The 12,788-nt window shown below is 42.5% G+C and overlaps 1 protein-coding gene across 1 annotated transcript; it reads left to right on the top strand.

Annotated features, from left to right (window-relative positions):
* The first annotated feature begins 1,063 nt into the window (after positions 1–1,063).
* LOC101676662 (protocadherin beta-11) lies at positions 1,064–5,097 on the top strand. Its single transcript, XM_045075376.1, has one exon. The coding sequence runs from the start codon at positions 2,113–2,115 to the stop codon at positions 4,762–4,764; it is 2,652 nt and encodes an 883-aa protein (XP_044931311.1). The 5' UTR covers positions 1,064–2,112; the 3' UTR covers positions 4,765–5,097.
* The last annotated feature ends 7,691 nt before the right edge of the window (positions 5,098–12,788 follow it).

Below are 12,788 nucleotides of genomic sequence, written 5' to 3'. Positions count from 1 at the left end.
TTGGCTCTTCCAAACCTTTCTTTTTAAGATTTTTATTTATTTATTTGACAGAGAGAGAGAGAGAGAGATCACAAGTAGGCAGAGAGGCAGGCAGAGAGAGAGAGAGAGAGGAGGAGGAGGAGGAGGAGGAGGAAGCAGGCTCCCTGCCCAGCAGAGAGCCCAATGTGGGACTTGATCCCAGGACCCTGAGATCATGACCCGAGCAGAAAGCAGAGGCTTAACCCAGTGAGCCAGCAAGGCGCCCTCTTCCAAATCTTTTTTTGAAGAATATTTTATTTATTTATTTGACAGAGAGAGACATGCCAAGAGAGGGAACACAAGCAGGGGGAGTGGGAGAAGGAGAAGCAGGCTTCCTGCTGAACAGGGAACCCCATGCGGGCTTTATCCCAGGACCCTGGGATCATAACCTGAACAGAAGGTGGAAGCCCAATGACTGAGCCACCCAGGCACCCTGGCTTTCCAAATGTTGTACCTAAATGAGATATTATAGAACAAACCCATTAGTCTTGTGTGAATATCTCCAATGCAGGAACTTTATATGTTTTTTGGAACTGCTAATTCAATTGCTCTTTTTTCTGTGTTTTTTTTTTTTGTCATCAAAATTATGGGTGTTCACTTGTGCATTCTTAGTATTTATTTGCACTTTATGATTGTAGTCCACCCACCTATTTTTCAATTTCTCTCCTTTTGTAGTGATCAATTTTAAGATTTTTCATTTATCTGACAGAGAGCGAGACAGTGAGAGAGGGTACACAAACAGGGGGTGTAGGAGAGGGAGAAGCAGGCTTCATGCTGAGCAGAGAGTCTGATGTGGGGCTCAAACATAAGACCCTGGGATCACAATCTAAGCCGAAGGCTGATGCTTAACACCTGAGCCACCCAGGCACCCCTGAACTTATCATTTTTATTTATTTATTTGTAGATCACAAGTAGGCAGAAAGGCAGACAGAGAGAGAGGAGGAAGCAGGCTCCCTGCTGAGCAGAGAGCCCAATGTTGGGCTCCATCCCAGGACCCTGGGACCATGACCTGAGCCGAAGGCAAAGGCTTTAACCCACTGAGCCACCCAGGCGCCCCTGAGCTTATCATTTTTAAGTGAAAAATGTTGAGATACTTCCTCAATCCATTCTTGAGAGCATTACTGAGACTTCATATCATTGGTGAGCTTCCAGCATCTATTTCAAACAATTTCCCTCAACCTTGCACTTTGGCTAGGACTCAAACCACCTAAAACTTAAAAGTCCCAGCAGTTTTAAAACAAAGCAAAGGCCAAAGATAGGTCTTCAGATTCTGACACTAAAATCTCCCCCTATAATTATATACCTCTATACCTTTTGAAATAATGATTGCTTCAAAAGCAAGTGTATGATCTTAATTGATCAGTCAGTAAAACTTAAGTTTTTGCTCTATAATTGGAAAAGAGAATGTCTCTCTTTGGGGGCTGAAAGAGAAAACAGGTGACCATAGTTGTAGCCGAGTAAATCTCATGAACCTGAGGGAAGTTGGTTTTAGGAGTTAGCCTGATTTAAATGAAAGTAAACATATTTGTGTTTGTGTACTTATTAAATACTTTGGGTATCCCGGGTTTCAGCACCAAAATAAATATATACTTTGGTAAATTATGAGAAACTAGAACTAAATTGTGACTTTATCTAATGTGTTCCACCTCAGTATTTTACTTCATTTTCTCCCAGTTCACAGTTCACTGCTGTGAAGGAAACCTGCAGACATAACTTCTTGCCCTGTAACAACTATTTGTGTTTCATCTCACGGTTTAGCCAATTCATATCCTCTGAGAGAACTCCCAAAGTGACTCATGTATACTTTCCTTTCCAGTACAACCGAAAGAAGGCCAAGTAGTGATGCAATCTTATTTCAGGTTTTCAATCTTCTCAAAAGATTACAAACTCCTGGGGGCCAGGAATCACATCTTGTACTCAAAACAATACTAAGAGCACCAGGAACTTTAAAGAGTATAAAACAGTTCTTATGGAAGATAGAATATATTTGTGGTCACTTAAACACAATGAGTAAAACAACATTTGTTTCTAAAGGACATTGATATTAATGGAATTAGGTAGCTTTCGTGAAACTGAAAATCTCTATAGAGACGCATGGTGGCGCTGCAGGATAACATCGGCGGTGTAAAAACACTGAACTGGACGATGTTCTGGACTCGGTTACCCACCCGGTGCGCTCAGAGTGGTGGGAAGACAGAAAGAACACGCCTTCAAGGTGCGAACTACAAGCTACTCAGCCGGGTTAAAATCCTTAGGCCTCTTAAGATTCGGTGGACATTAGCAGAGACACGTTTCCCAAAACTGCGAAGAGAAGCTGAAGCGATTCTGCAGGAAGCTTTCCTTAAAGGAGCTATGGAGAACGGAAGGGCAGACGCTCTGCAGATAAGGCAAGTCCTGCTTCTTTTTGTTTTGCTAGGAATGTCTCAGGCGGGTTCCGAATCTGGGCGCTTTTCGGTGGCAGAGGAAATGCAGAGCGGGAGCTTTGTAGGCAATTTGGCAAAGGACCTGGGACTAGAAGTGGGTGAGCTGTTCTCAAGGGGGGCTGAGGTGGTCTCTAATGATAACAAAAGGCGTTTGCAGCTGGACATAAACACCGGAGATTTGCTCTTAAGCGAATCACTAGACCGGGAGGAGCTCTGTGGTTCCACGGAGCCCTGTGTGTTGCATTTCCAGGTATTAATGAAAAACCCTTTGCAGTTTTTACGAATTGAGCTCCAGGTCAGGGATATAAATGACCACTCTCCTGCCTTCTTAGAAAAAGAAATGCTCCTAGAAATCCCAGAGAATAGTCCTGTTGGTGCTGTGTTCTTACTAGAAAGCGCGAAGGATTTAGATGTAGGAATCAACGCTCTAAAGAACTACACAATAAGCCCCAACTCTTATTTCCACATTAAAATGAGAGTCAATCCAGACAATAGGAAATATCCGGAGTTGGTTCTGGACAAGGCACTGGATTATGAAGAGCAGTCGGAGATCAGTTTCATCCTCACTGCTATGGATGGCGGGTCTCCGCCCAGGTCCGGGACTGCCACAGTTCGGGTTGTGGTTGTAGACACTAATGACAACTCCCCTGAGTTTGAGCAGCCATTTTATGAGGTGAAGATTCCAGAGAATAGCCTATTAGGCTCACTCATTGTCACTGTCTCAGCTTCGGATTTAGACTCCGGAAAAAATGGAGAAATATCATATTCTTTTTCCCATGCCTCAGAAGATATTCGCAAGACATTTGAAATTAATCAAAAGTCCGGAGAAGTCATTTTAACAGCACCCATGGATTTTGAAACAACTGAATCATACTCAATAATCATTCAAGCCACAGATGGGGGCGGCCTCTTTGGAAAATCAACAGTCAGAATTCAGGTGATGGATGTGAATGACAATGCTCCTGAAATCGCTGTGTCATCAATTACCAGTCCAGTCCCAGAAAATTTGCCGGAGGCTGTGGTTATGGTTTTTAGCATCCGAGACAGAGACTCTGGGGACAATGGGAAGATGATTTGTTCTATCCCAGAAGATCTCCCTTTTATACTAAAATCTTCCGTTGAGAATTACTACACACTGGAAACGGAGGGGATGTTGGACAGAGAGAGCCAGGTCGAGTACAACATCACCATCACCGTCACCGACCTGGGGACCCCCAGGCTGAAAACCCAGCACAACCTCACGGTGACCGTGTCCGACGTCAACGACAACGCCCCGACCTTCAGCCAGACGACCTACACCCTGCGCGTCCGGGAGAACAACAGCCCCGCCCTGCACATCGGCAGCGTGAGCGCCACCGACAGAGACTCGGGCGCCAACGCCCAGGTCACCTACTCGCTGCTGCCGCCCCACGACCCGCAGCTGCCGCTGGGCTCGCTGGTGTCCATCAACGCGGACAACGGGCAGCTGTTTGCGCTCAGGTCGCTGGATTTCGAGGCGCTGCAGGCGTTCGAGTTCCGCGTGGGCGCGGCCGACCGCGGCTCGCCGGCGCTCAGCAGCCAGGCGCTGGTGCGCGTGCTGGTGGCGGACGCCAACGACAACGCGCCGTTCGTGCTGTACCCGCTGCAGAACGGCTCGGCGCCCTGCACCGAGCTGGTGCCGCGGGCGGCCGAGGCGGGCTACCTGGTGGCCAAGGTGGTGGCGGTGGACGGCGACTCGGGCCAGAACGCCTGGCTGTCGTACCAGCTGCTCAAGGCCACGGAGCCCGGGCTGTTCGGCGTGTGGGCGCACAACGGCGAGGTGCGCACGGCGCGGCCGCTGAGCGAGCGCGACGCCGTCAAGCACAGGCTGCTGGTGCTGGTCCGGGACCACGGCGAGCCGCCGCTGTCGGCCAGCGTCACGCTGCACGTGCTGCTGGTGGACGGCTTCTCGCAGCCCTACCTGCCGCTGCCGGACGCGGCGGCGGCCGAGGCCCGCGCCGACCCGCTCACCGTCTACCTGGTGGTGGCCTTGGCGTCCGTGTCGTCGCTCTTCCTGTTCTCGGTGCTGGTGTTCGTGGCGGTGCGGCTGTGCAGGAGGAGGCGGGCGGCGTCGGGGGGCGGCTGCTCGGTGCCCGAGGGTCCGTTTCCGGGCCACCTGGTGGACGTCAGCGGCGCGGGGACCCTGTCCCAGAGCTACCAGTATGAGGTGTGTCTGACGGGAGGTTCAGCGACCGGTGAGTTCAAGTTCTTGAAGCCGATTATCCCCAACTTCCCACCTCAGCGCTCTGGGAAAGAGACGGAAGAAAATCCTACCTTCCACAATAGCTTTGGGTTCAATATATAGAGACCACAATTAAGTTTCATATTATATACGTGCCACTTTTTCGTGCCACTTCCAGATCAATGTTGTTTCCCCCAATTTGTGTGTATTTTAAATTTATCCGGGGTACTTTCATATTTTCACAAATTGTACCCATCTTTACTTTTAAGTGAATGTTTTCTTTATTTGTGGTTGTAATTAGATGGTACTTTATTCTGTAATCCAGGTCTTAATGGGTAGTTTGCCTCCTTAAGGAAGAAGACCAAATAAATCACTTTCCTCACGGCCCTCTCTCCAGTTACACTTTCACTCATAATTATGCTTTTGGTAAAAATAAAGCAGACCACTTTCAAATTATTTCCAGTTTTCACGTATTTCTTCATTTCATTTTTTTTCTTGCAGTTTTTCTTGTGTAGTAATGGTTGCTATTCAGAAATGTCATTTTTCTTCCTTTAAATTCACTGCATTTTTATTAACACTTTAACATGTTTATTGTTGAAAAGCCCTGAAAAATCATGTTGTATAAGAGAACTGTAAGTGTAATCACCTTGTTTGAAAGGGTCAGTAGGCAATTTTGTTAACACCTCTTATATATTCAACCTGGAGAGTGATTGTGAAGGCACATCAATATTGTGGCTACCCAGAAAGTCTTAGAATATGAAGTTATAATTTTTCAGATTTCTTGTTGATATTACAAATCTATAATGCAATCCACCTGAATAATAATTTGTATAGCATAAAATGGACCAGTGTGCTAATGTTTATATCTTTTACCTTCTGTGTTCTCCCAGAATTTTATATATACATATATATAAAGTAATAGTATATATTTTATTTATTTAATAATTATATATTTATTTAATTATATACAGTTATATACGTATATAATACATACACATGTATATATAAATACATGTATATAGTGTTCAGTGGACACTAATTTCAAACCTAAAGGGTGCTTGGATGGTTCGGTAAATTAAGCATCTGACCTTGATTTTTGGCTCAGGTCATGATCTCGGGGTTGTGATATTGAGCCCTATGTTGGGTTCCATACTGAGCATGGAGCTTGCTTGGAGTTCTCTCTCTCCTCCCCCTCCTGCCTCACACATATTCTCTCCTCCTCTCTCTCTTAAAAACAAAACAAAGCAAAAACCTTAAAAAAGTCACCAGAAAAATTATGTTGTACATATCATGTAATATATGAACATAATAGGAATGTTTTGTAAACAATTCCTAGCTCTTGGGGGACGAAATCTAAAATTGCCCATATTATGATGTTCTTTTTAATTTTCAAGTGTTGTTATGGTCCACTAAAGTGATTTCATGACCCTACCAATGGGTAGCAATCCAAGACTGAAAAACCACTTTTCTCAGAGACTTATGTAGATATATGTAGGGCATTGAGAAATATCAAGAGATAATCCTTTAAGGTTTTAATATATTTTTAAGAAAATTTCAAACCATTGTAAGGAAGTTTTGCCTCATGTAACATAGGCACCAACCAACTACTCTTGACTTTAGTGATCTGACTACATTACAGAAGAAAAAGCCTTCATGATGAGATTCCAGTGAATTTAAAGATTTTATTCCAGTGAATCTCATCATAAGCTCAAAGTCTGTATTTTGTGGAAGGAAACTGTAGAGAAACAAAATGAGTGAGGGTATGGAGGAAAGAAATTATGTGTGTGAGAGAGTAGCACATGAAAGACGAAATGGGTGAGAATAAGGAACATGATGACTCTTTTGCCTCTAGTACCACAGACTAGAATCAATGCCAGAAAGAGCCTCTTCAATATATTTTAAAACTTTATCTTAACATTGTAGCAGGGCTAGGTATTAGTTAGTTACTAATGTTGGGAAGTAGAATCTCTTGCTCTAGTATATTCCAAATAATCCTATGTTCACATTTTCTTAAAGCTGAGATTTCACTACCAGTTCTTCTGAACTACATGGAATGATTAATTATTCTTTCAATTCAAGGAAAATGAAGGGAACAGAAGTTTGTCCATGCAGACTAATTAAATTCTAATTTTCTGTTTTTAGAAGTGGACCTAGGAAAAAGTCTCCCCCACCCCAAGTGAGAAGCTGGCTTTCAAAGAATGAAAATTCATACAAATTCCATAATTCAAAGTAAAGTATTAAGATTACCTGCTGTCTTTACTGCACTTAGTAGGGAAAATATGTACAATCACTAGCTTAAAAAGATTAAAAGCATTATAGCATCTTAGCATGCTAGACAAGGTACATAGACTACTGAAGATGAAGAATAAAAATGGCCATGTCAAGCACACCAGAATAGCCATAATCAAAAAGACAGTAACTGTTGGAAAGGATGTAGAGATATTGCCGACCTGTTGGAAAGAATGTGAAGTGGTGCATTTATTTGAAAACAGTTTGGCAGTTCCTCAAAATGTTAAACATATAGTTACCTTATGATACAGAAACTCAACTCCTGTGTATCTATGCAAAAGAAATAAGAGTATATGTTCACACATGCACAAAAACTGTATACATGCATGCACGTTCATAGTAGCATTATTGATAATATTGCCAAAAGTGGAGACACCCCAAATGTTCATCAACTGATGAATGGATAAACAAAATATGTTTATATGTTTATATGTTAATATGTTTACAGTGGAGTTGTTATTATTCAACACCAAAGTGGAATGAAGTACTGATACAGACTACAACATGGACAAACCTCAAAATCATTACTCTGAGTGAAAGAAACATTTTATGATCCCATTTATATGAAATGTTCTGAACAGGCAAATCTATAGGGACAGAAAGTAGATTAGTGATTGGCTACAGCTGTAGGAGGATAGGGTTGGAGAATGGCTACAGGGTAAGAGGTTTCTTTTTGGCATGATGTTCTGAAATAAGACTGGGGTGATAATTGCACAAATCTGGAAATATACTAAAACCCGTTACATTGTATACTTTTTATAAAAGGATTTTTTATTTTTATTTATTTGGCAGAGATCACAAGTAGGCAGAGAGGGGGGTGTGGAGAGGAAGCAGACTCCCCGCTGAGCAGAGAGGCTGAAGTGGGGCTTGATCCCAGGACCCTGAAATCATGATCTGAGCCAAAGGCAGAGGCTTAACCCACTGAGCCACCCAGGCACCCCTGTGGACTTAATTTTTTTTTTAAGATTTTATTTATTTATTTGACAGACAGAGATTACAAGTAAGCAGAGAGGCAGTCAGAGAGAGAAGGGGAAGCAGGCTCCCTGCTGAGCAGAGAGCCCGATGCGGGTCTCAATCTCCCGACCCTGGGATCATGACCCGAGCCAAAGGCAGAGGCTTTAACCCGCTGAGCCATTCAGGCTGCCCTGGACTTCATTTTTTAAAGATTTTATTTATTTTAATAAATAAATGGGTGGAGAGGCCGAGGGAGAGGGAGAGAATCTCAAGCAGACTCTGCACGAGGATGGAGTCCAATGCTGAGCTCAGTCTCATGATGCCAGAGATGATGACCTGAGCCAAATTCAAGAGTCAGATTCTTAGCCAACTGAGCCACCCATGTGCACCTTGTACTTTACACTTTTTTTAAAGGGGTAAGTGAGTTCACTGAGTGTGTTCACATGCTGGGCACGGGAGTCATGTGTTTTCTGCCCTGGGGGCTCTTACTTTTTTTTTTTTGAGATTTTATTTATTTATTTGACAGAGATCACAAGTAGGTAGAGAGGAAGGGAGAGAGAGAGGAAGGGAAGCAGGCTCCCTGCTGAGCAGAGAGCCTGATTTGGGGCTTGATCCCAGGACCCTGGAATCATGACCTGAGCCCAAGGCAGAGGCTTTAACCCACTGAGCCACCCAGGTGCCCCTGTACTTTACACTTTAAATGGGAAAACTTTATGGTATGTAAGTGATATCTCAATAATGCCATTAAAAACATTGGTGGGAATGGTTCTAGCAGCCTGTGTCCCAAGTAAGATGGGTCTTCTCTTATTATAGGGGAGGGGGGAAAGAGCAGTTCAAACAGCTCAGGCAGAAACTCTACCAGGTGCAACAGCAGAGAAAAGGACCAGGTTCTGTTGCTTCAAGTTTTTCCGGATTATCTGAACAAGAGGACTTGGTATTTATTTATAGAAAGAACTGTCTCCTGACTCTAATGGAGAGCGCCAGGATTTCAGGAGCTCAGGTGCCCAGACAGAAGTAACAATTCTCTTCAAAAGTATTGCTAGGGGCACCTGGGTGGCTCAGTGGCTTAAGCCTCTGCCTTCGGCTCAGGTCATGATCTCAGGGTCCTGGGATCGAGTCCCACATCAGGCTCTCTGCTGAGCCTGCTTCCTCCTCTCTCTCTGCCTGCCTCTCTGCCTACTTGTGATCTCTCTCTGTCAAATAAATAAATAAAATCTTAAAAAAAAGTATTGCAAAAACCAAATTTTGTTTTTATGCTTCGAATACCTCACTTCAAGTTAAATTTAAGCCAATGTGGAGAAAGGTCACTTACAAAATGGAGATGTGAGAAATGGCCCAGTCTCCCAGAGAGGATTTACTTGAAACATTACCAGTAAAAACCAAGTAACAGTTTTGGTTGGAATCTCCCAGGAAAAAAGACATAAAGACATTTTAGCTTACAACACTTTGTTCCCTTCATCTCCTTCCTACCTCAAGTCCGGCTGCCACTCCCAGTCCCACTGATAAACAACAGGGCTTCTCAGTCCCTAGGTATTCACCTGTCCCCCAGCTCAGTCTTTAGTCCCTGTACTACATGCTGTACTTTTTCACCACCTGACATGGTTTTTCCTAAGAAATAATAATTTCAGATCTCTCTCTCAGAATACAATCTATGCCTTTAATCCTTTCATTTTTGCTACTCCTATCACTTTGACTTCATTAGGACCTCCACTGCATGATACTGCTACTATATCTCAACACCCTAGTGTTCTAATTTCTCCCCTATTCAGCTAATTCCCTGGTCTACTCCTCATGCCCATATTCTGCATTCCCTTGTTCAGTTTTCCTTCACTGAAACCACCAACTGAAACTCCACTCCAGATAAATGTAATTGTCTCCTTCCACTTCTGTTATGTCACTGATGCTGCACTCTATAAGGCAAAACTTAGAAATCGTCTACACTGTTTTGACACTGTTTATCACATCAAAACTTAATTGGACTTTAAGACCAATAAATTGTTCTGTATTTTCCTAATCAGCTTTCTCTTCTGTTTTCTATAACAACTACTTCAAACCTAGTTATCTTACTTTCAATTTCCCACCCTTCAGTAGATGAATTTGCTTAATACCTTGCTGAGAAAATAGAATCTATCAAATGGAATTTCTCTCAATTTTCCATCCCCAAATCCACACCCTGAAGAGTGTGCGTACTTATAATGACCTTTGCTGAGGTCACTTTCTACCCAAGTCCAATCTCTTCATTTATTTTCCAGGTCTCTTTACCCACCTTCTAGAGGCTTCGCATTGAATTAATCCTCTTTTTGGTATCTCACTTTTCTTCCTCTCTGTTGAATACTACAAATCAGCATTTTAATTAAGTTCAAATTTCCCTAGGTTTAAAAAAAACCATGGAGTCTCAATTTCCCTGCAGATACCATCAGTTTCTTTTCTTTTCCAGCTAAATTTGAAAGGGTTGTCGATTTTACTTCCTTATCACTCTTGCTTTTCAACCAAGTGCAATCTGATTTTCACTGTGACCACTCAAACTATTATGGTAAAGGTGACTGAAGTTTTCTATAAAGGTCAGATAAGGTTATATTGCCCAAAAAGCAGTTTAACTACCCAGTGGCTTGTAAAACTGTGTTATCTCCTTCTAACAGTTCAAGTGTAAATGACTGGGTAGATGAGCTGGCTTTGCTCATTACAATCCTACCAGAACCAAATTTTGCTATAAGTAATTGCTCCTACATTCCCTACTACAGTGTCATAATCTGTGTGACTGTAGCCACCTCACTGCCATATCCAGGTTCTAGTTGGCAGGGAGGGAGGAAACCCACCCAGATGTCTTCTAGGAATGGCAAACAAAAATTGTGTTCACAATATTAGTGAGAACTTAATTCAATTGGCCATACCTAACTACAAAGGAGACTGGGACAGGCATTCTACGAGTAGTCATGTGCCTGCATACTATTATATAGTAGTGCTCTTACTATAAAGGAACAGATTTTGGCAGATAGCTATTAGAACCCTCCACAATGACCAAGTTAATCCAATGGACCATTTTAACATTCATTTTTGAGGTGGTAGTTTCTAAAGCATTTGCTACCATTGATCATTGATCTTCCTCACCTCCTTGAAATATTTGCTTTTGGTTTCATGATTCTGACCAAGGCCCTTCTTCATCTTTTTTTTTCCTTCTTTATCTTTTTAAAGATACTTTATTTCCTCTCTTCTCTAATGAAGGCATTTTTTTCAGAGATCAATGCTGAGCCTCTTCAACTGTTACCTGACATACTTTTGCTTCATTGTTTTATAAGTTCTCAGGGTTTCAATCATCATATATATGCTGGTGAAACCCAAAGTCCATTTCTACCCCAGTTTGTATCCTATGTTTCAGTTATGTATGTACCTATATACAACACTACATAAGCAAATACATGTGTGAACACACATACATATACCCCAAAGGCACTTACCTCAATATTAGCATATCCAAAATTGACTGTTCCTTGTCTTAGAGAATGACACGACTATCCATCTAATTGTCCAATTCAGAGGTCTGTTAATCATCCTCGCATCTTTCCTCTTTTTCTCCCCATGCAACTCACCAGTCACCAGATCCTAAGTATCTTTCTAATTAATTATCCCTCTTCTCTCCACCCACACCAGCAATACCCTTAACTGGGCTGCCATTATCTCCTAACTGGTGCCTCTGATTCCAGTCATTCCTTCTGAAATTGATTCTCTGCACTTCTTCTAAACTGATTTTTTTTAAAATGCAGATGTAATCATTTAATCAAATGTTTAAAATCCTAGGGGCGCCTGGGTGGCTCAGTGGGTTAAAACCTCTGCCTTCAACTCAGGTCATGATCCAAGCGTCCTGGGATCAAGCCCCACATCCGGCTCTCTGCTCAGCGGGGAGCCTGCTTCCCCCTCTCTCTCTGCCTGCTTCTCTGCCTCCTTGTGCTCTCTGTCTGACAAATAAATAAATAAATCTTTTAAAAAAATGTTTAAAATCCTACATTGTATTTTAGTTGCCCACAAAATAAACATTTTAATTTACGATACAAGTGGCTCTTCTAGATATTTCTCTTTTTTAAGATTTTTCTGGGGGCGCCTGGGTGGCTCAGTGGTTTGGGCTGCTGCCTTCGGCTCAGGTCATGATCTCAGGGTCCTGGGATCCAGCCCCGCATCGGGCTCTCTGCTCCGCAGGAAGCATGCTTCTCTCTCTCTGCCTGCCTCTCTGCCTACTTGTGATCTCTGTCTGTCAAATAAATAAAATCTTTTAAAAAAAAGATTTTTCTGTATTACTCTTTGCTAATGCATACAGTGTGAAATATTTCAATTACTTGTCTTCTAAATTTTTAGCCAGTGAACTCCATAAAGGCAAGGATTAAATCTATCTTATCTATTCCATATTCTTACATGTGTAAAAATGTGTATTTAAAAATACATGTATTTCAAAATATGTAAGTGAAAAAAGTAATGACATTAGTAACTATAATTGAATTCAAAAGTATTTACAAGAGTGAAGGAGAGCATATATTTGAAAATCTCAAGAAATGGCCTAGGGGCACCTGGGTGGCTCAGTCGGTTAAGCGTCTACCTTTGACTCAGGTCATGATCCCAGGGTCTAGCCATCCAACCCTACCTCAGCTCTCTGCTCAGTGGTGAGTCTGCTTCTCCCTCTCCTTCTTTGATCTCTCTCCCAAATAAATAAAAATATTTTTTAAAGTTAATTTAAAAATGTTCTAAAAATATTATTTTTAAAAGAGTTTATTTATTTATTTGACAGAGAGGGAGCACAAGCGGGGGAAGTGGGAGAGGAGAAGCAGGCTGCCCGCCTAGCAGTGAGCCCAACGCAGTGCTTGATCCCAGGACCCTGGGATCATGACCTGAGCTGAAGGCAGCCACTTAAGGACTGA

The sequence above is a fragment of the Mustela putorius genome, unplaced genomic scaffold, assembly GCF_011764305.1.
Source record: "Mustela putorius furo isolate JIRA1106 unplaced genomic scaffold, ASM1176430v1.1 tig00000145_pilon_pilon_pilon, whole genome shotgun sequence".
NCBI lineage: Eukaryota > Metazoa > Chordata > Mammalia > Carnivora > Mustelidae > Mustela > Mustela putorius.
The sequence above is the reverse complement of the archived record's forward strand: the minus strand, read 5'-3'. Positions and strand labels throughout refer to the sequence as shown.